This window comes from Marmota monax, unplaced genomic scaffold, assembly GCF_021218885.2.
Source record: "Marmota monax isolate L192 unplaced genomic scaffold, Marmota_monax_Labrador192_F-V1.1 WCK01_AAM20220418_F8-fsc00012, whole genome shotgun sequence".
NCBI classification, from domain to species: Eukaryota; Metazoa; Chordata; class Mammalia; order Rodentia; family Sciuridae; genus Marmota; species Marmota monax.
In genome coordinates, this window is record NW_026695227.1 from 31,907,933 (window position 1) to 31,920,774 (window position 12,842).

At 37.0% G+C, this 12,842-nt stretch overlaps 1 protein-coding gene across 3 annotated transcripts in view; it reads right to left on the reverse strand.

Moving 5' to 3' along the window:
* Positions 1 to 1,965: 1,965 nt before the first annotated feature.
* Positions 1,966 to 12,842, reverse strand: part of LOC124087329 (natural resistance-associated macrophage protein 2) — a 37,193-nt gene continuing 26,316 nt past the window's right edge. For all 3 annotated transcript variants that reach the window (XM_046436181.2, XM_058576381.1, XM_046436180.2), the window contains one exon: positions 1,966 to 6,699. In XM_046436181.2, coding sequence (XP_046292137.2) covers positions 6,622 to 6,699 — 78 coding nt within the window. In that variant the 3' untranslated portion in view covers positions 1,966 to 6,621. The remainder of the gene's footprint in view (positions 6,700 to 12,842) is intronic.

Here is a 12,842-nt window from a genome sequence, read left to right on the forward strand (position 1 = left end):
GTCTGCAAAATTATCTCTCTTGACTCCTGCCAATTTCAGTGTCTACTCTACAAGTATTTACTAATGTGGGCATTTCGGTTTTATGTGCTATATATTCCAGGTATATTATATTTCACCATGAAAAAATATTAAAAGGAAAAACAAAATGCCTAGATTGATTTGCAAAGCAGAAGAAAAAATAAAAACAGAGAAACCAACTAGACTATGACTTAGACCTGAATTAAGACAGTGACAGTGGAAAAAGAGAAACAATGGATTCCTGGGATAGTGAGGACTTGGAAACCACAAGATCAGGAAAAATAAGAGAAATCAAAGATGATTCCCAGGTTTCTGGTTTGTTCTGATGGGAGGTTAGCCTTTCACTAATATAGAGAATGAAGAATAAAGGGCAGATCTGGTGGAAGGGTAAGTGTTTATTAGGCAAAGGAATAAAAGCTAACATTTAATGAATACTTTTGGTGTGCTAGCCTCTCTGTTATGTATTATTACCTCATGTAATCTTAATAAATGCCTATTTATACACCACCTTGTATACTGAAATACGATTCAATAATGAAAACTACCACCTGGAGACCATCAGATCCCTGAGGTTGAAGTCCCCGACAAGACTGCACTTATTCAGATGTCCACCACACTCTCATTTCCATAAGCTTTGGTATGATCCAAAAGGCTCAAGAATAATAGACACTCCAATTACTTGGAAAATCCAAGCATTTTAGAGTCCCATACTATGAAACCAGGACAAAGTCTTTATTATACCATAATATACCAAACCTATCTTCTGGGATAGGGATAGACTATCACCCCCATTTTACACATAAAGATACTGAGGCTTATAGAAAAATTTGTTTACACTCACATGTAAATTGAGTCCATATCTTATTGACTCCATATCTTATGAAGTCCTTTCCCTCCCCCCCCCTTTTTTTTTAATTGAACCCAGGGGTCTTTACCACTGAGCTACAACTCCAGTCCTTTTTATTTTTTCAGAGTCTCACTAAGTGGCTGAGGGTCTTCCTAAATTGCTGAGACTGGCCTCAAACTTGGGATACTCCTGCCACAACATCCCAAATCACTGATTATACAGGTATATGCCACCATGTCCTGCTCAAATTAAACATTTTTGGGCTAGACTTGTATCCACCAATTCTAGCAGTGTTTCATTACAAAATTATGCAGACTTATACCTCAATACACCATCATGTGGAGATTCCAGAACAACTTATTGACCTTTTATCCTCTGTGTACTCTATGAAGATTTTAACAAGCAGTCTCAGAAAGAAATCAGAAGAAACATGAAGGATTCAGACAATCAGATAGTTAGTTTAAATTAATGACCCCCTAACTTGCTTTTGTGGATAAGCATTTGCTGAGATCCAGGAATTCATAGAAACATCTTTCCTCTTCCAAAGAAACCCCAGCTGCTTCCCTCCTTTAGCATGGCCCCAAGACCTTGAGAAAGCCATACATATCATCTGCCTAAAAGCTAACTCACCCAATTAGATTGTAAATCCCCAGGGTCAGGGATCAGAGCCATTCACCTTTATTTTCCTTAGGATAATAAGCACAAGTAGACACTGAATAAGTGGTTGCTAAATTGAGAGGCCTATGTTTCCTTTTCTTAATAGCTGGTCAAATTTGCCTTCTTTCCTAGCATCCCACCAATATTTTTTTTAAAAAACTTTAGGGTGATATAGAAACAGCATAACTTCAGACTGATACTGATCTTAAAGGACTTTTTAAGGGAGCCAAAAATATTAGTAAATGAATTATTTTCATATTCTAGGGCTAATTTCAGAAAAATACAAGTGGGAGAAGTTCAGCAATTGTTTTCCATGGATTCTCTATTGATGTACATCTTTGTTTCTAGGTGTTCTCTATTCTATGTATAAGGATTACATTAAACCGCGATTCTTCAATGCATCCAAAAAATGAAGCTATCTGATGGAAGCAAGAAAGACAAGAGGCTTTGGAAAACTTTTATTATGAAGAATGAATTTTCTTTGAAAAACTATTATGAAAAATGAAACTGCAGAAACATCAGAAAGAATTCTCATAACCTTTGTATATTATTTCCAAAGCTTTAATAAGTTGATTTCCAGATCAACAGTCATAGTCACTTTATTGAGATATATATATATATATATATATATATATATATATATGGATTAAACAAACCCAGGGGCACTCGATCTCTGAGCTATATTTCCAGCCCTTCTTTTATATATATATATATATATATATATATATATATATATATATATATATATATATATATATATTGTGGTTTTTTTGTTTGTTTGTTTGTTTGGCATTGGGAGTCAAACCCAGGGTCTTATATATGCTAGACAAGTGCTCTATCACTGAACCACAACCACAGTCCCAGGCCTGAAAATATATTTTTAATCAGGCCACTAGAAAGAATATACCCTCTTGGTATACATTCAGCATTTAGAACAGATTAACTGTGCTTTATTAGAAACTGGCCTTTCTTACAAAACCCAAAAGCTTCCCTAATTTTCAGACAAGAAAAGGAATATATTTGTTGCTTTAAAAAAGCAGTGCTAAGTAGCCATGTTGCCAGGTGCAGTATTGCACACCTGTAATCCCAGTTACTTGGGAGGCTGAGGTAAGAGGATCCAAGTTCAAGGCCAGCCTGGGCAATTTAGGAAAACCCTGTCTTAAAGTAAAAAATTTAAAAAGAGCCGGGGATGTAGCTCAGTGATAGAGTCCCTGGGTTCAATCCCCAGTACCAAACAGACAGACAGACAGACAGACACACACACACGAGTAGCTATGCGTGTGAACACCTACATAGGATAAAAGAGAAAAGTTAGAAAGAACACAGGATGTTCATTTATCCACTACATCTTGGGTAAAGGAGAGAGTCATATCAGGAAGACCCTATAAACAAATCCTATATGTTTGAATTTGCAAAAAAGAGAGAGGACTACTTTCGTTGGCTACTGGAACCCTGATGCCTTACTACTGAACTACTTCCTAAGCCTGGTTATGCTTAGCAAGACATTTAAAGTGTGCATGTGTATAGTACTATGGACTGAGCCCAGGGCCTCATGCATGCTAGGAAAATGGCAATCTACCACAAAACTACATCCCCAGCTCTTTTCATTTTTTATTTTGAGACAAGATCTAAGTTGCCACACTGACCTCAAACTTTCATTCCTCTTACCTCAGCCTCCCAAGTCACTGGAATTATATGCTTTCCTTTTATATCAGGGTGACAGTTATGTAGAAATAGCTGCTCAGTAACAATTACTTAATTGGTCTTTTCCTGACATTCATTTGTTACACTTTAAATTGTATATATTAATATCTGGATGTTGTGGTTTGAATACGGCTTGAGTATGTCCCCCCAAAGGTTCAATGTGTTGGAAATTTGGTCCCCAGTGTGGTAATATTTAGAGGTGGTGGGACATTTTTTATTTTTTAAAGTACTAGGCTTTATCTTATTCTCTTTTTGAGGTACTATGGATTAAACCCAGGGGCACTCGATCTCTGAGCTATATTCCCAGCCCTTCTTATTTATTTAAACTTGCCATGACTGGCCTTGAACTTGTGATAGTCCTGTCTCAGCCTCTTGAGTTGCTGGGATTACATGCAGCAGGTGGTGGGACTTTTAAGAGGTGGGGCCTGGGAATTTATTACATTACCAGGGACACTGTATTTGGAGGTGATAAATGGAGATCTCATGAGACTGAGTTAGTTCTCATGAGAGCAGACTATTATAAAAGAGGGAGCTTGACTCTTAAATTGCTCTGTCTGGCTTTTTGTCAACCTATGGGAGCTCTCCCTATCATACATGCTCTCACCATGATACATCTACCACATGACATAGTAAAGAGGGTCCTCATCAAAGTTGAGCCAATGACAACATCCTGCTTTTGAATCTCCAGAACTGAGTGCTAAATAAACTTCTTTTCTTTATAAAGTATCCAACCTTATGTATTTTCTTAAACTAATAGAAAGCAGACTAACACACTGGATAAGCACACTATCTGTAGAAATTTAAAGTTGTAAATCATGAATTAAAGAATGATTAAATGTTCTTAATTGCCAAAAAGCTTACCCAAGACTCACTCTTTAGGTATCAATCTCCTCTATTGGTTTTAGTGTGATTCGGTTTACTTTGTTATCAAATTTTCTGATTATGGGAGCTATGACACCTCTGGGTAAATATTTACAAAGTTTTACATACTCAACTCTGTTCTAGTAACATACAGTTAAAGGATGGAGAAGAGTTACAAAAGCTGGGCACAGTGGCACATGCCTGTAATCTCAGTAGCTCAGGAGGCTGAGGCAGGAGGATTGTGAGTTCAAAGCCAGCCTCAGCAACTTTGTAAGGCCCTAAGCAATTTAGTGAGGCCCTGTTTCTAAATAAAATATTTAAGGGCTGGGATGTGGTTCAGTGGTTGAGAGCCCCTGGGTTCAATCCCCAGTACTTAAAAAAAAAAAAAAAGAGCTACAGAACTCCCCAGAGTATTTAACCTCAGTTTAACCAACCACCTCACCTTTCTATGAGTTAAAATCAGGATGTTCATCTAGAGTTCCTATCTGTATAAAACACAGATAAGTTTTTCAGTATAAAAACACTGAAACTTCAAATTTTCAAGTGAGAACTTGTAATTCATGTTAATTCACTCTCAATTTTAAGATCTGAAGGACACTAACCTAGGCTGCAGTGTTGCTGCTCTTTTCTGAACTCTCAAGAGCCCCTGAAGTAGAAATGAGGGAATTTTAGAGTCATTTAAGAAAACTCCCTGATGCTTAGAAGGCCAAACCATTATAATGTAGGTAGGCGATGTATGGATTAAAAAAGAAAGAGAAAGAAAAAACAAAAAAGGTAATAAGTTTTTATGGTTTTGTTTTGATTTGTTGTGGTACTTGGGATTAAACCCAGGGGCACTCTATTACCAAGCTGCATCCTCAATTTGAGACAGAGAGTTTTCCTAAGATGCTGGCCTCAAACTTACAATATTCTTGCCTCAGCCTCCTGAGTAGCACCATCAAGCCCAGCAGGTAATAAGTTTTAAAATAAGGCAGAGAGGTCAGACATTTCACTTTAATGCTGAAGAGGAAAGTAAAGTTCAAAGTCACACAAAGGCTGCAGGGTTTGCAGATTCAACCTTGGAAATCAGAAGGAAATAATGAGTGATATCTGGGGTATATGCCACCCTGGGGTATATGGCATTGGAAAAAAGATAGCTGCCATTCAGTTCTAGCCAAGTGCACTTCCATGCAGGAATGTGGGCCCAGTGTGGCATATCTTCTGACTCTCCAATCAGATAATTATGATAAAACTTTTATTTATATATGTATGCATGTAAGCATGCTGGATAGAATCAAACCCAGGGCTTTGTGCATGCTAGACAAGCACTCTACCAATGAGCTATATCCCTAGCCCAAATTTAAATCAAAGAACTTTTTCATTATAAAAATTTTAAGAAAGAAAATTAATAGTATCAGGGATCAAAAAAATTTACTAACTACATGTCAGCAGGCAGTTTGTGATAATGTAGACTAATTTTCCAAATCCCAGTCTAGTAGTAATCTCATACTTCTTGGTACAAATATCTTATAAAGAAATGCTTAGCATTCCCTAGGACATTCAACAAAATAAATATTAGCTACTCCTAGAAACAGACTTTGGACCTAGAAATGGTATTTGGAGTATTAATTGGAAAAGTGGAAAGAAAAGACATTGTAGAATTATACAAATATTAGAAAGAATATTAATACTTTGATTGTGTTGTGTCAGGACTTAGAAGAGTGAAATGCTATTAGTTTCTTCTTTTTCTACCTAAAACTCAAATGCTAGAATAGGCTGAGTTACACTACAGTGTGGGAAAACAATTGATTATCACTTAAAATATGGTTTCTAAATTTGTTACTACATATTAAGCAGGTTGACAAATAACATTGTATCCCTGGTTTGATAACTATAAAAAATTTCAAGAAAAATGATAACAAAGACAATACTAATTACAAAGTATGCAGGTAACCAGGGTTAAATAAGATCACCAAATAGAAGAAATGATTTCTTTAGAAATGATGGTTAATATTAGTAGATACCAAGTATGTGATGTGGCTGATTACAATCAAAGTAAAATGTAACTGGCATAGTAAAGTATCACTTTATAAGACAGTCAATTGGATCAGTTCATTGTGAGAAAAAGAACATTTCCTTTCCCTTCTCACTTGTGATCCAAAGATGTAATTTACCTGAAGAATGTTTTTTTAAAAAAAAAAATACAAAATATCTATTAGTTTTATATAACATTAAAATCTTACCCAAACTGATGTTCAGGTTTACATAAATATATATAGATATATATTTTTTAAATCCCAGAAGTCAAGACACACCCCATAGGGGTATGTGGCCAGCACAGGTAATCATTTAACTCTGGCTATTGTTTGTTGTGAGGTGGGTGGGTCGATGACCTAAATTTATAGTTGTCAGTTTTTAATCCCATTCCCATGAGGAAATCTTTGCCTTTGTTCAAATGAACAAAACTCACCTCCAAACTAACAGAGGTATGTTAAGACAGCTGGCACAATAGGGCTTAGAGAAAATGGTTCTTATACAGTCTCTCAGGCTGTTAGTCATCTTGATATAAGGGAGTCAGCATCCACGGTGTTTAGAAGGTAGAGTTCAGGCTGAGCTGTCAATCCCAGGTGGTACTAAGGACAAAAAGGTGAAAGAGAATTAGACTGATTTTCAAGTAGTTAAATACTGAAATGGGTATTTAAGTACCTATAGTCAGCATATTAATTTAAACCTTTTTTAGTACTGCTATGTTTTTCTTTCAGAAAAGACATAGCTAACGCATGATTTCTGATATTTAAAATGATAGAGCTGCTGAGATAGGTAAGGATAAAGATAGTGCCAATGTCCTCAGTAAAAGAGGCACACTGCCCCACGTTGGGACTTCAGACTAGGATGAGAGCAAACATGCACTGTTTTGTATTTTCACTCTGTATGTATTGGAAATCAGATTTCAAACTGTCTAACTCCTGAGCATTGTAATCCTGACCCCATTATCCTTTGACACCCAAACAGAGAAAAGCCTTTTACTTAAAAACAAAAAGATAATGTAATGACAGACAAGATAACCTATGGGTCTCAAATCTTTGCCAAACTGAATAAGAGTCATCTCAGCTGCTTTTTTTTCTCCCCAGTAACAGGGGTTAAACCCAAGGGCACTCTGCCACTCTCCCAAGGCCTTTTTATTTTTTAATTTTTAAAATTTTGAGACAGGGGTTGGGGTTGTGGCTCAGTGGTAGAGCACTTGCCTAGCATGTATGAGGCACTGGGTTCGATTCCCGGCACCACATAAAAATAAAAACAAATAAATAAAGTATTGTGTCCATTTGCAACTAAAAAAATATATTTTAAAAACAAAATTTGAGGCAGGTGTGTGCCACCATGACCAGCTTTCACCTCAGCTGCTTTTAAACATTTCCACACCTCACTAGTACAGAACTGAATCCAGATGATTTGTGTTGAGATCTGGGAAGTTATAGTTTTTCTTCACTCTTTTTCTTTCCCCTGAATATAACTTGAGACAGTCACTGAGTCTCATTTTAGCCTTCGGTTATTACTCAGGACTTCAGGAACGTCACTGCCCTGGACCAACAGCCTGTAAGTTAAATGCAGAATGCAGACTATAAATAGAAAGAATTATTGCTATTACAGGATAGAGGAAAAGGCCCTGGAGTTGGCATCAAGCCCAAACTCCATCTCTTCCTATGATGCTAGTCATGTAATGTATCCTTCTGGAGCCTTATTCTACTGATTGGTAGAATGGAAATAAGTGTTACATTGGAAAATGACAAGTACAGTAATATCCTTTCTCATACTACTCTATTTTAATAAATATACACAAATTTCACATTACTAATTGCCCTGTATAACCTCACAGGAGTCATCACAATGAAGGTGAAAAGATGACATACACCAGATGGTGCCGAGCACTGAGCCATTCTCAACTAGTGGGCTAGGAAGATTCTGGATGACCCTGGCCTTAGGGCAGGAAAACAGTTCTTCAGACCAGCTTGCTTCCTCACTTTAGTGCTTTATATCACAAGTTTCACTAACAGCAATTGTCAAGACACATTGACAATTCATTGAAGCCTTTCCCAAAGACAGTGGGCTTCCTCAAAATGCAGTAAGCAAGGGCTGCATTTATAGTTCAATGACACCAGTGTTATCTCTTAGATGACTTAGAACTCCTTCACTGAAGATTGTCATGTGGTTATGAGACATTGAGAAATGGGGCTCAGTGGCACAAGAATAGGCTAAAATGGTGACAGATAACGTGAATGAGTCAACCTATTATTAGGTTTTAGCTATTATCAGTTTAAGACCACAAAAGGCCCTGACCATTTTCTAAGCCTGCCCAAAGCATTCAAACTTACTTCTTAAAATTTAACACAGGGACTGGGGCTGGGGCTCAGAGGTAATGTGCTTGCCTAGCATGCATGAGACACTGGGTTCAATCCTCAGCACCACATAGACATAAATAAAGGTATTGTGTCTATCTACAACTAAAAAAATTCTAAAAAAATTAGCACAGCCAAAGTCTACCAGTTGGCAACTTCTGATCTAAATCATATTCAAGCATTAATCAGAGTATCAAGCAAATGATTTGATGAGTTGGTGTTGCTAAACAAAACTTGGTGTCTTAATCCAGTATGAATAGTACACTATAATACAAGATGGTTTGAGATGAACATGTGGGCTCTGACATTAAAAGAGAAACTGCCCACTGTCCATTTACTAGCAATGTCATACAGGTGAGTTACTTTTGGCTTTTCATTTGCCTCATTTATATAGAAGTTAATCCTCTTTGTTATAAGGTTTGAATGAGACAACGCAAATGCTCAAACCAGAACTAGCACATGGTAATAATTTAGCCATTCTTACATTCAATTCATACGCTAAAGTGCTGGGCAAGACTAATATGCTTAGATTCATTTGTCTTAACAATGAAGAGGCAAAAGTATTCTGAAGGGCAGAGTTAGAGGAAATATCTCAAATTGGGGTCTTCAAATTGTTTTGTATCCTATTAGTTCTGAATAAACCAAAATTAAGAACAGAGAACTAAGTGAAGGACACCAATATGGAGAAATTATACAGGATTACTTAGGGTATTCAACTCCTATAAGAAGGCAGGGATAGCTTTAAACACAAAGGAAAAATGAAGTTCTAATGACACTCTTGGGATAAATCAAGTGCTGACTTAGATTTTCCCATCATATGTCTGGGGACAGGGCCAGAAGTTTGTTATGCCTGAGCTTTGCCTTTAACAAAGGGTGCCAATATTTCCATTTATGTCAGAGCTGCCAAAAATGTCCATGTTTACACGGTACTGAGGATTAGAACCCAGGGGCATTCTACCACAGAGCTATGCTTTGAGCCTTTTTTCTTTTTTAATATTTATCTTTTAGTTGTAGTTGTCAATATTTTTATTTTATTTTTACGTGGTGCTGAGGATAGAACCCAGGGCCTTGCACGTGCTAGGCAAGCGCTCTACCACTGAGCCACAACCCCAGCCCTACTCTGAGCCCTTTTTAAATTTTTCATTTTGAGATAAGGTCTCACTAAGTTGCCCAAATTTATAATCCTCAAACTTGTTACCTCAAACTTGCAATCCTCCTGCTTTAGCCTCCTCAGTAGCTAGAATTACACACATGCACTATCATGTTTGATTTGACAATCCAGTTTTTATTTTGTGTGTGTGTGTGTGTGTGTGTGTGTGTGATGTTGGGGATCAAACCCAGGACCTCTTGCATGCGAGTAGGCACTTTACCACTAAGTCACATCCCCAGCCTTCTCATTTGTTTCTAATCTAATTTTGGTTTCTTTCCTCATACTAATTTTTGGTGGCAGCAAATACAGAATGTAAAACTACTTAAATGGCGAGACAAGACTAAAAAGAGACAAATATTTACCTTATAATACAGAAAGGTAGGATTAAACTTCAAGTTTAAATATGGTAAAGGTGTGACTTTTAGGTATAGCCAAACAATCTACAAGCCCAAATTTGTAATCCTAGATGTGTAAACAGAAATTAGTGTCTTGGTGAAAACTAGCCAGTCATCTTTTTTTTTTTTTTTCCTTCAGTAATGGAGATTGAACCCAGCTGTGCTCTACCACTGACTTACATCCACAGCCCTTTTATATTTTTATTTTGAGACAATGTCTCGCTAAATTGCCAAGGCTGGCCTCAAACTTGTAGTTCTACTGTTGAAACCTCTTGAGTTACTGGGATCACGGATATGTGTTGCTGTGCCCAGCTCTAAACCCAACCTTTTGGTGACTAAATCCATTTAATGTCTCTATCCCTTCAAAGAGAGAAGCACTAAGTTGTATGGGTTTAGTGTGTCATTCCAGATGGTAACTAATATTTCAGTATTTCTATATCAAAGTTGTTGAGACACCATTAATAAAATATTTCAAGATTTTTAAAAAAAGCAAACAATAACCAGGAAACCAAATTGGAAAAGGAAAAAAAATTTTAATTACAAATCAAGTTCACATATTGTTAAATGGGTACTAAAAGTTTGGTTTTAACCACTTCTAACATCACTAGCTCCTAGAACCTCACAGGAGCCAAATTTAAACTTTTTCACCATGCCTATTAATTTCCAGCATATTGTAGCAGTACAATTATTTCATTTATGGACATTTAAGTCACATTTAAGGACAATAAGAACCACTTTGAAAAAGTACAATTGCATATCCTTAAACATTCCACAAAAACATACTGCCAAAAATAAAAATGCACATGCTGGCATTGGAGGACTTAAATTTCTACACATTGGTTATAACACTCAAAGTACTGGTTGAAGTATACCTTCTCTCTGTGAGGACAGAATGAATTAAGATACTGTTTCTGATGCTGTAAACAGTATAATCATAGCACTATAAAATACAATTTAACTGGGAAGAAACATTCGATCATTATAAGTCGAATAATAAAAATATTAGCTTTTGCCTGGATTCCTAAATGTTTATAAATTTAAGATTGGCTGGACCCTCCAGGCCCAGAGCAAAGGCAAATGTTACTATACAACCTTTACAAGGATATATATATATATAATTTTGGATTTTTCCTACTGCAGCCAAATAATAGCTTAACATGTCAGATCTTGATATTGTCAGAATAACTTTAGGACCAGTTTGGAGAATGATGGTAGTAGGGGAAGAGAGCAGGTATGAGGGGGAACAGTTAGTGGAACGGTCATCTGTGATTCTTTACTGCATTACCGCAGGGGCAAAGAAAAATGACAGTCAAACACAGTACTTTACCCTTAATGCCTCATAAAAGACTGTCTGTGCTTTTGACTATGTGCAAAATGTCAGTAATAATCTTTTGCAGACTCAGATGAACAGAGAACGTCAATCAACCGGGACTCCAGAAGGAAAGCTCCAAACCTGAGAAGTCCTTCCATGTCATTCCCATTACCGTTCTCACCAGATTATGGCCTCGGAACACTTTTGCTTATTGATCTCCAACAGACAAATGTGATTTGATTTGACAGAATCACACAGCCTTAGGCTCCACAAGTAAAAATGTCAGAAGTGGCTGAAAGAGCAGCAGCTCCATGCTGAAGACACCCATTTCCTCTAACTCCAGAGCTCCGCCATGTGGTCTGTTTTCCCTCTGAGGGAACTGCTGAAGAGAGGTAGCCTGGTGCCACCTTGCTGAGGGAACTTGGAACCACAGTGACAACTACTGACTTGCTGACACAGCATGCTTTGTAATGGTTAGGTCCATATAGCTCCTGAGACTGCTTTGCAAGACATCTTGAACATGCAGCTGAGTGTTGCATCAGAGAAACATGATTTGGGCAACAGGTGTCTTTCAGGAATAAAGCAGATGGTTCTTCTTTCCCTTCTGAGTCTTCTCTCCCCACCCCCAAAGTCTCATGAGAAAGTCAGTTTATAAATGCTGCTATCTTTTTCTACCACCTCCCTGTTAGAGGAGGAGGGTGACATTTTTATAACTACATGTACTCAAGAGTAAATGTCAGGAAAGTTCTGTGGTAAGAGGTGTTATTAACCTCAGACTCCCACAAAAATCCTGGTAACCTTTCAATCTCTGAGAAAAACCTTCAGACGTGATTAGTAACCACCAGGTACAGGTGGATTTTGCTGTTTGTTCATTTTTTACCTTCATTATGCATTCCCACCCCACTTAACTTCTGCTGAGAAACTTAAAGTGGAAGAAAGTTAAAAGAATCCTGAGCCTGACAGAGGCAGAGCTATCTTGATTTTATATTTTATATGGATGAAATCACTAGTTGAGATTTTTATAATTAAAATAATTGAAAGGATATGCATAAAAATATTTCTCAGCCTCTCAAATCCATTACCTTCTGATAAACAAAACTTACAAAACTACCACATCTGTACTTGGTATTATGAAAAATTCTACTATATTTCTAACTTTTTAAAAAACATAAAAGCTGGTTTAGAATCATGCATGAGAATTTTCCTTCAAAAGGCTAAAATAAACTGGCTCTTGGGTAGCTACTTAAGAATTTAGTGTTGGAATGACAGCAGCAAATATTAACTTTTCAAAGATCCTACCTAATCCAGTTCTTAGATCTCAGGTAGGATGTCAGAAAGGGAAACAAACAAACAACATTAACAAACAAACAAACAAAAAAAAACCCTTCATCTTTCAAATGAACATGAAACAAAGGCTTTTCCAACCAGAATTTGAGTCTGTGCAACAGCACATACTTGTGGCTATGTTCACACAGTAAACCATAGAAACACACTGGCTCTGATGGCTACCTGCGGAAGACAGACA